The 10926-nt window shown below is 35.7% G+C and overlaps 2 protein-coding genes across 2 annotated transcripts; one reads left to right on the forward strand and one right to left on the reverse strand.

Moving 5' to 3' along the window:
• Positions 1–1031: 1031 nt before the first annotated feature.
• LOC129793901 (uncharacterized) lies at positions 1032–6126 on the reverse strand. The gene is made up of 5 exons (XM_055834394.1): positions 5541–6126; positions 4912–5326; positions 4078–4440; positions 3350–4006; positions 1032–3195 (listed from the first exon to the last, which is right to left on the reverse strand). Exons 1-5 carry the CDS (start codon positions 5765–5767, stop codon positions 2752–2754), a joined length of 2106 nt encoding a protein of 701 aa, XP_055690369.1. The 5' UTR covers positions 5768–6126; the 3' UTR covers positions 1032–2751.
• A 925-nt stretch (positions 6127–7051) lies between these two features.
• Positions 7052–10481, forward strand: LOC129793896 (leucine-rich repeats and immunoglobulin-like domains protein 3). Its single transcript, XM_055834388.1, has 4 exons — positions 7052–8973; positions 9181–9321; positions 9409–9728; positions 9794–10481. Exons 1-4 carry the CDS (start codon positions 7383–7385, stop codon positions 10316–10318), a joined length of 2577 nt encoding a protein of 858 aa, XP_055690363.1. The 5' UTR covers positions 7052–7382; the 3' UTR covers positions 10319–10481.
• Positions 10482–10926: the final 445 nt, after the last annotated feature.

Here is a 10926-nt window from a genome sequence, read left to right on the forward strand (position 1 = left end):
TTATTGCCTTTTCTCAGCTTCTGAGTTGAAATTCAAAAATTCGTTCCGGTACATTCTTCGTTGATGTTTCCTCTTTCATTTGCCTTTTACCCCATCAAAATCCATCCAGTAGATCCTGAAAAAAACTTACCTTTGTGCTTTGAGGAAAATCACAAGATGGCGAAAAGTGATTTTCTTACACTTCAATAATAAGTCTTTAAATGTAGCCGACACGGGAAAGCCAATTTAAAAAAAAAACCCCAAGAAAATAAAAACATTTAATTTCACCAGCTCTCAAAAGAGATCCCCCTTAAGAAAAAAAAAATGAGGCATGTTTTATTTAAAAATAAATAATCTCAACTATGTCTGCAAACAAAGGTGGGTATAATACGCCATTGGCTGCCATCTTGCAAAACAAATTTGGGTTTTTGTGGTTGTTTCTAACGATAAATCTACGGGAAAAAGCGCTAGAATGTTCAAATTCGGATTAAACTTCTCTGAATAGTTGAATTTTTAGCTTGAAAAAAAATCTAAACAGTATTTAAAAACTCTTTTAAGTGTATTCGTTTCATTTGTTTCCTTTTTAGCTGACATTTTGTCTTTAACTTGAATAATTTCAATTTATATACATACTGTGTAAATAGAAAGTAAAAAATTTCGATCTAGCTGCAAAGGGTGGTCATTAAAATTCATGTAGAATAATTAATTCTTTAAATAAAAAAATTACCTTTAATAAAAACTAATTTATTTATTTGAAGAGAAAATTACTTTGATTCAATTCTAGCTAACCTAGAAATTTTCCGTTTGCTTTTGTCATCGATGATCGTTTAATGAAAAACGTAAATAAATATCCGATGTGTTCTTAAAGAATTTAAATATGGTAATAGCTGCATGTTTATTTTCCAAGTTCAATTTTATTCTCACTAAAAAAAACAAATAATACTTAACATGTACATAAAACATACTTACGTAAATATTTAAGCTTCTGCTGCAATAAAATATTCTCCAAACGAAGTAAAAAAAAAACATCGACAGGATAAAAAGAAAATCGCTTTCTGGTTTTTTTTCATATCTTGTATTAGTGATTTTTCATTAAAAGTATTTATAAATTGATAAAATGTATTTCTAATTATATTATATTATATTTCACTTAATAGTTTTTTTCGCTTATGTGATTTTTTCAATTTTTTTTATTTACTTAATTTGTTAATGGTTAATTCAATCTGTTATCAGTTTTTTTTTTTAATTTAGGTATTTTATTAAGTGTGGTTTATTTTTATTTTCACAATAAATTTCTTTTTTTTTCTTGAGAGTAGAGAAGCGAATAGTAGAATGTTATATTTTTTAAATTACGTATATTCGGTCAAAGAGATTTTTTGTTGTTCTTTCCTTCCTTAAAAATGGGGTGAATATTTTGTGATTAAAAATGCTTCTGAGACTCCATTTTTTTCGCTTTGTTGTGTCATTTACCAATATTCGATTTTTTTTTGTTTTTGCTTATTCTTCTCTCCCTGTCTTCAATTTTTCATTTTCTTATAATTTTCTTTTAATTGCACATTCACACAGTGAGAGAATTTTCACTCTCATAGTATTATTTTTTTTAAGTTTTTTTTTAGTGATCTTATATAGTTTCTTTTTCTCTAAAAAATAGAACATGGGTTAATAATGTATCGACAAAATTTCTTGTAAGTTTTTTCTTCCATTTTTTTTTATACAATTTATACTCCTCTCTCTTTCTTCTTCGCGCTTTTATGTATTTCTTTTGCGGAAAATGTGTTTCTCTACATTTTTTTTGCTTACCCTGTTTGTCTTTATCGATATTTAGTTTTTTTTAATGTGATTGCGCCCTTTGAATTGATAAATAATTTGAAGAAGAAAAAATAAAATTAACAAGAAATTACAGAAAACTTTTAGAGCCTTCGTTTTTTTATTAAATCTTTTTTAATATAAGTAATGTCTACGAAGTTACAGTATCTTATTAAGAAGAAAACAAAAAGACCATAAACTATTCCACAATTTTTTAGGGTTTTGAGCAAAATTATCATCATTATACTTGACATTGCGTGAACTTTTATTATTCACTTTTTTCTTATAATATTTTTTTCTGGAAGTAAAGAAATGTTTTTCTTGATTTAATCTTGATTTAACCACAACGTGTTGATATTTCTTTTGTTTAAAATTTCCAAAGGAAAGTCTGTGAAATAAATTTAAATTAATAAAAGATTTTGCAATTGGCATTAGCTGCCAACGACTTTTTTATGTTTAGTAAACTTCACGCATTAATTTGTTCAATAATTTCACTAAATTGATGCCAATAATTTCTTTTCTTTTTTTTTCTTCGTAATTTACTACAAATCTAAATGTCACAAGTATAACGTGATACGATTAATTACGTAGTTTACAAATCATTTTTTGCATGTTTGACTAAATTCTTGTTTTAATCAAATATATTTATATTGTAATAAAAAGAAACACAAATTCACAAACATACATAATTTATGATACGTAAAAATGTATCGTTTTTTGTTTTTGGTATACATACCTATATAATTTAACAAGAAACTGTACCTTCCTAGGCTGTCATGTCATTTTTTTTTTGTTTAAATTCAACTTGCTTCTCAATAATGAACTCCAACCGTTTTCTTAGTCTTCTTCTTTATCTAATATAGTGGAGGATGGGTGTTTTCTTCACTGCACGCACACGCCTTCTTGTGAGTAGGTCCTCTTCTAGTAGATAGGTGGTTCGGTAACAGAGTAGGATCCCTAGCTGTGTCAGAAGCTACTATAGCCCGTAAGGTCGGGTTTGAAGGCGTGCGACCGATAGGCTGATAGGGGTTGAGGCATAGGCGTAGGACACTGAGGTGTATACGAAGTTGGTGGATATGTTGCGTACGCATAATTGGGTACAGGCATTTGCTGTTGCTGTGCAAAGTGCTGCGAGTACGCGTAGCCTTCGAACTGACTCGAGTATCCGTATGTTGATGTCGGTTCGACTGCATCGGGAAAGTAGGAACCGTATGGCGGAAATACCGATTCATATTCATTACGGTCATAGAGACACGATGAGTATGTTGTTTGCTCCTCACGCCCTTCATCGAGGCCATTCATATGCGGATGTGCTTCCACATCACCCATTGTTGGGATTTGCTCAACTAAATTTTCCAAACCAGATAGACTTTTGGTTGTTACATCTGGTACCTTGTACATGTCACGTTGCTGCAACAAAATATTTAGAAAAAAAAAATTCTTGTTGATTCACAATCTTTGTTTTTACATATATGGGAGATCGGAGATATATTAGAGCTTCTTCCTCAGGCATTAGATTTGAAATGAAAACTAGAAGAAGAAAAAAAAAGAAGATAGTACTAACCTCCCTAATTTGTTGCCACTGATCGTCTTGCCCATAGGGGGTACGCGTAAAGGGGCTGTAACGAAGCTCGGGCGTGTGACCATCGGTGGGCATGGCGGTGGGCGGTTCAAAGTCCGGCGGCCCGGGTGGCGATGCAGTTGGCGGGGAATCAACGAGGTCCGATGAAATGGCGGCGCTAATTTCAGACGAAAGGTCTGAATGTGAAAATGTTTGGGAATTTTGGGGTGATTGATAGGCTTGGGGTGTCTTGGAGATTGAATGCAGGGATTCCATAATGGGTGGTGGTGATGAGAATTGTTGCTGTTCGGGCTCCTTCAGCTTCTTCGGACGACCACGTTTCTTTTTCGTCCCATCTGCGGGTGTTCGCTTCACCACTGGCGCCTTGGGGGCATCCTCAGGACGTAGTTTCTTCGGACGACCACGCTTCTTCTTCACTTCCCCATCTGGCGGGTCTGTGTCAATTTTTGGTTCGCTTTCACAGCACACTTTGTACTTGGGATCACTGAACACAAACTCCTGCTCATCCAGATCCGCTTCTGGGGAGAGGCCATTGAGGAAGTCACGGAACTTCTTGAGAGCAGCATAAAATGGCACTTTGTCAGCAGCTCGTGGCAACTGGGCGCACCTCGCGCTGCTTGATGGCATTACCCACATATACTGCAACAAAAAAAATTATATATTTAATTTAATAGATTTTTATTAAAAAAAAAATAATTTTAAATACGTACTGTATTCGTTCCTTCAATACAGTCGGGTTGTCGTCCAAAATTAAAGTCTTTTTTACCAGAAAAAACCTCAAAGATCAACTTTCCATTGAAGACTGCTATCTTTGGACGAAAACGACGTAATTTCTCAAGTAAAAGCCTACATCCCTCCTTAATTTCCTTTCGTGTTAGATCAGCAGATCCCTTTGTGGCACGTTGTACCATATTTGTAAAACCAATGCCTATTTTGAGAAGTTTGTAGTCTTCTTCTGCTGTCATTTGCTCATGCGTTAAACCCGACAGGTAGAGACATTTCCAGAAATGATTCCCCGGGCCGGCATAATGATGTCCCTTGTAGGCCGCAAAAAGCCCTGGGTTTATGCCAATCTGTGAATAAATTGAAAAATTAATTTATATAATAGCCGTTTTTTTTTAATTTTATTTTAAAAATTAATTAAGTTATGTTCACAAATGGGAAATCGGCCATTTTTTCTCAAAGACTTCTTGAAATTAGTGAATAAATTCGTGGAAATTCAGAGGGGAATTCAATGAAGAAAATGATAATTTATCTATAAATATAATTTTGAAAAATTAACGTGGTTTGAATGAAGAAAAATTGCACAAAAAGAACATAAAGGGTAAGGAGAAATCACAATTTTGAGGTTAGCGTCCTTTAGTAGTATTTCGATCATTTTCAAACTGATCAATTTGTAACAAAACAAAATCTAAAGTGTTGATAACCACACCCACTTTTTCCTGATTTTTATCGTTTTTTTCACACAATTAGAAAAAAACAGAGACTTAAAGGTACCTAAATGTAAAAGAAAAAAAAATGATCGTGTAGTTGACCGTACTCACTATAATGATATCAAGATTGTTGGTGAGGTGATCGGGTAGTGTACGCTTGGAGACTTCTTCCTCTGGCATCCCATTAAATCTATCATGCTTCTTGCGTTCCCGTGCCTTTGGGATGGTGGTGCCTGGAATTAAATCTTCCTCATTGCGTAACTTCCTCTTTCGTCCACGTTTTTTACATATGGGTGCAACAGCAGGTGGGGGATCTTGCGCAAATCCCTGCGGCGTTGTACCATAGAGTGGCGGGAAGGTCATTATGTGGTTGAGATCATCATCGATAAAGTTGTATGGATCTTCTGGGGGTGCTAAATTATTCTCACATTTTGCCTGTGGTAGCAAATTCCTTGGCGTCATTGCATCCCCGCCACTTGTTTCATAACCGTCATCTTGTATTTCATGTTTAAGTGATGGTGATAAACTATAAAAAAAAAAGTTTAATATAAGAATTAAAAAAAATTGTTAAGATTAAAAAAATTAATTAAATAATTAAGAATTAGAGCATATTTTAGCAAATTTTCTTCCAATGTTTGCCTCTTTACAGTAATATCTCGGTTTATGATCTTATCACAGTTGCAACACATTCTTTAACGAATTAACAATTTAAAATAAAAAAACTTAAACACATAACTTACATCTTATAGCCAGGATCATGATGCCCATGTGGTGGTCCAGTGAGAATATCGAGACATGTGTAGGGGGCATGGGGTGCTTCAGCACCTGGTGGTGGAAGGGTGGACTTGAGAGGGTGACTAGATGGAGGCGCTACAAAGGCATTCGCAGCAACGGGTGATTCAATCATGCCGCTAGTGGCGCCTAAAAGTGTAGCGGCACTCTCCCGAAATAGGGTCCCCACTTGCATCTCTTAATGGCGGTGGGTGCCCTTTTTGTCAGTGCTCCGCCCCGGCGGACATAGTGTGCTACTGTTGGTTGCCTCAGTTGAAGCAAAGTCGTTACAACTTAATGTGGTTTGAGCACGTAAAAAGAGGAAGTTCGTAAAGAGAGTTGGTTTGGTAATTTCTCTATTTTACAGTGATCACCCGCAGGTGTTGGTAAAAACGCTCACTGATCACTTAAACCGAATCTCTTTTTTCTTGCAATTCTAAACGTACCACACTATATGGGATTTTTTTTGAAACCACGGGTTAGATGATTTTTTTCAACATCTCACCCATTTTACTACCAAGTGACGTCAGAGACCTGGGATTTTGACAAGGGAACACCAAAATGGCCGTATTTTCTCATTAGGATTTGGAATTTTTCCAAAATTTCCACATTGTTAAAGGAGGAAAAATTAAAGGTGGAATGACTGCTTTGAAATATACATGAAAATATATTTTTTACAAAAAAAAATAATTCAAGCTAATAGTTCACGAGATATATCATATCCGGAAACTTCCGGAAGTACCTATAATTTCCTAATGAGGTGGTAAAGATTATGCTTAACTTTTAGAATTTTCTGAATGTTAATATGCTACAGAATAAGAGAAAATTCTTGAAAAAACTAAAAATCATTAAGAATATCCTTATAATTATGGCTCCGGACGAATTTATGAAATCTACGGAACAAAAAAAAAACGTTAGAAAATGTTCAATAAACGGTAAATTATTAACAAAGAAATGAATTTTCCTTGCAATCTTTTTTTTTAAAACCATGTTTAAATAAAAGTTCTTAAATGCTTGCAAAAAAAAACAATTTTGTGATAAAAAATAATTTCTAAAATTCCGCAAAATTTCATAAATTTCTTTTGACGGATCACTGCAGTAGACAGTTGTAAAGTCAAAATTTTAACGTGTAGTCGTTTACTAAATTCTGGGAGTATGTGTATAAAAATTCATGTAAGTATCTACAACTAAAATTGATAATTTTTATGATTTGTTTTTGATAATTAAAAAAACTATCATTTATTTAAATCGCAACGACATTTTCTAATATTATTTTGTACCTGAGGAAAATGGAAATCCGTACGCTCAAAATGTCTTTTCTAAGGACTTTTCCGTATATTATTCATTCTAGAAGAAAATCTATCTTTTAGAGAAAATTCCTAAATAATCAGTTGATTTTTTAAAAGAAAGAATTGTAACAAAAAATCTCAAAATTAAAAATAAATATGTAGTTCAGACTTAAATCATTGAGCATCAAGAACTTTTTAATTAACCCAACAAGTTGTCAGCATAAGTATAAAAACAATAGACATCTCACAAGTGTTACTAAAAGTTTTATTTTTAAATATAAATTAAATTTTATTTATTTACATAATAAAATATTCAAAGTGTAGAACAAGTTAAATTAATTCTTGTTCAACGTTCGCAAAAAAAAAGTTACAAATTCTTTAAGAGTTCCAAAAGCAACATCAGCATCAGATAGCAAGTGGATGGGTAGAGAAAGAAGATGGCTGAAGTTCCTTAGATAACGCCAACAAAAAACGGAGGAACGATCAAATGGAAATCTGGAGAGTATTTGGGTTATCTTGAGGATGCACTGGTCGGTATTCCTTGCATTGCTGGCCTTTGGGTTAGCTGAGAGCTCCAATGAGTGCCCTAGCCAGTGTGCCTGCTTAGATGCATATGTTGACTGTGGTCGGAGAGGCTTCCTGGAGGCACCTGAAATGCCTTCATGGATGGAAACTCTGGAACTTTCGGGTAATCGTCTTGGGGAGAATGCAGCTAAGCTCATTGGGAATGCCACGGAATTGCGTGAGCTCAAACTCAATAAGAATCGCCTACGACGCATCCCCCATTTCACTGGACTTACCCACTTAACGGCCCTGTCTGTGAGTCACAATCGGATTGAGGTGCTAGAAGTTGAGGCCCTGGAGAAGCTCCCGAAGTTGCAGCATCTCGATATTAGTCGAAATTTGCTCACTGTCCTTCCAAAAAATATCTTTCCACCGAATTGTAGGATTAGAAGTCTCAATTTGAACTACAATGTTATTGAGAAGATTCACGGGCATGCCCTTGATAATCTCAGGCATCTAACGGAAATTAAGATGAATGGGAATAAGCTAACGAGCATTGAGTATGAGACATTTGCAAATTTAGCCAGTCTTCGACGGTTGCAAATGGCTGATAATCAACTGGAAACAATACCAGGATTAACTTTTCGCAATCAAGCGCACCTGCGGCATCTTCGACTGCGGAATAATCGTATTCATACCCTCAATGATGGAGCCTTCCATGGGTGTGTGAATTTGGAGACATTGGAACTCGATGGGAATGGTATTAGTGTAATTTCCAAAGGATGGCTCTTCAATCTAACAAGCCTAACGCAGCTATCGTTGTCGGGAAATCGAATTTCTGACATTAAATTCGATGCATGGGAATTTGTGGGGCATCTGGAGAATTTAGAATTGTCTGGAAATCGCCTAATTGGCCTAACAATGAACACCCTCGGGGGACTTTCGGACCTCAAGACATTAGGGTTGCGTGATAATAAACTTTCAAGCATTGAAGAGGGTGCCTTTGAAGCTACTCCGAAGCTGACAAGCCTCGATTTGAGTGGGAATGAGATCTCGTGGACCATTGAGGACATGAATGAACCATTTGGTTCATTAACCCACCTGTGGAACCTTCGTTTAGCATCAAATCGTATTAAGAGCGTCAGTGAGAATGCCTTCCTGGGGCTCACACAACTACGTAGTTTAGATCTCAATCACAATAATATAACAACAATTCACGATAGAGCCCTTGTACCTCTAATGCAACTCAATGAGTTAGTTCTCAACACAACCAGCCTCTTTTGCGATTGTAACCTCCAGTGGCTTCGAATATGGATTTCGGAGCATCCAAATGTCCTCTCTGGCAATACAATCTGCAATTTCCCCCTATGGTTGCGACTGAAGCGCTTGGAGGAGTTGCAACCAACAAATTTTACATGTAGTGATAGTCCTAAACCACAAATTTTGCAACAACCCCACTCCCTGATGGCGCACATGGGATCAAATATAACATTTGAATGCAGAGCAACATCAACGGCCATCCTACCCATGGAATTTCAATGGAAAAAGGATAATGTGGAATTGAGTATGAATATTTACAGAAGAGATGAAACAATGGAAAATCAAATAGGTAAAAAAAAAGAATTTTTGTATTCTAAGAAACTTTGCATTGAATTTGTATTACTTGATAGAAAGTAGGCGTTGAAGCTTAATTTCTGCCTTCTGATTGGATGATAAAATTCAAATAAAAAGATTATTGAACTTCGGTGCAAAGTTAACTTGAATTAGCCTTTGAACTTTTGCTTATATTCCAATAAAATAATTAATTTTCTTCTAGGTGAGCACGAGAATGCAACAATTGCAACATCACGGCTCTTTCTCTTTAACGTATCCCATGAGCATATGGGGCGCTACCAGTGTGTAGTAAGCAACAGTTATGGCGTAACTTATAGCGCTAGGAGTCGCATAACAGTAGGAAGTAAGTATCTTCTGAATCTTCTATAGAATTTTATTGTAATTTTTCATACTAAAATTACACAAAAAAATTGAAAACTTTATCTTTTAGTCTTGCCCGTTTTCCGTAAAGTGCCATCAAATGTAACCGTAGCCACGGGTGCAACAGTACGATTAGATTGTGCTGCAAGTGGTGAACCTAAGCCACAGATGGCATGGCAGAAAGATGGTGGGAATGATTTTCCAGCAGCACGTGAACGTCGAATGCACGTAATGCCGACTGATGATGCATTCTTCATTATAAACGCCAAGACAAGTGATCAAGGTGTTTACACGTGTACAGCAGAAAATGATGCTGGAATCGTGAAGGTTAATGCTACACTCACCGTTCTAGAGCCACCATCTTTTGTCAAACCAATGGAAAATAAGGAGGTAAGTCTCCTTTGACGTGAGGACGCTGGTGAATGATGTTAAAATTATTTTTTTCTTCATTTTAGGTCAAACTCGGAACAGCTAGTGTCCTCGAGTGCTTAGCCAGTGGTTCACCAAAGCCACAATTGGAATGGACTAAAGATGGAGCAGCGATTCTGTCCACAGAAAGACATTTCTTTGCAGCTGAAGGACAATTGCTTATAATTGTGGGAACACAACTCACAGATGCTGGCTCGTATGAATGTGAAATACGCAATGAGCTCGGGGTGACAACAGGTGGGGCCAGACTTACGGTACAAGTACCATCAGGGAAGGGCCTAGCAGCAGCTAGTGTGAATGACATTGTTGGAATTGTTGTAATAACAATTGTTCTGTGTGCCGTCGGGACGTCCATTGTGTGGGTGGCAATAATTTACAAAGCAAAACGAGCTATTCCCGAAGCATCATGCGGACCTGCGGAAGAACCATCTGCCACGGAAGAACTCGAAGATGCCCCAAAGCTTGTTGTGAATATTCATGTGAATCAACTTCATCGTATGCTCGACGAACCTGATTCGTCACCACTAAACAGTTCCTCAACCTTCCAGTAGGTGCAAAATTGAAGCACCACAGTGTGACCTTCTCCCACAGAGGTCCGTAGATTAAAATTTAAAAGAAAAAAAACAAACTGACTGATGTATTGTATTAAAAAACAAAAATTAATCGATAAATGTATGTATGTAATGTAGAAATAAAAGTAATGTTAAATGACTACATTAAGGTGTTTTTGTTTATATTCTTTCTTCTTCAGCCAATGAAAGCACTTTACCTAAATTAATTAACCAATCAGAGCTCGTTTTTCTTCTGTTTATTTATTTGCATTTAATTGGTTATTCATTTTTTTTTAGATCTATATGATTTAAATCAAGTTCTATCTGACCTAGATCTAATAGGACTGACTTGAATGGAATATAGGCTTTCAGTCTAAGAATACGGGAGAAAATGGAATCTTCAGTTTACTCCTAAATTTACCAAACTATCCTTTAGTTTGGATAGTCAGGCTACTCTTCTGTAAGAGAGATCAGAACTTATGTCTTGCAGATTCTCTGAAATGTAGAATGAAACCACACGATGCTTAGAAAATTAAACTTAACTTTATTTTGAGCTTTGTCGCTAGCTTTTTAGATCTTAACTAATAACTGAGAATCCTAAAATCTGA

This window comes from Lutzomyia longipalpis, chromosome 3 (genome assembly GCF_024334085.1).
Source record: "Lutzomyia longipalpis isolate SR_M1_2022 chromosome 3, ASM2433408v1".
In the NCBI taxonomy this organism is placed as follows: Eukaryota; Metazoa; Arthropoda; class Insecta; order Diptera; family Psychodidae; genus Lutzomyia; species Lutzomyia longipalpis.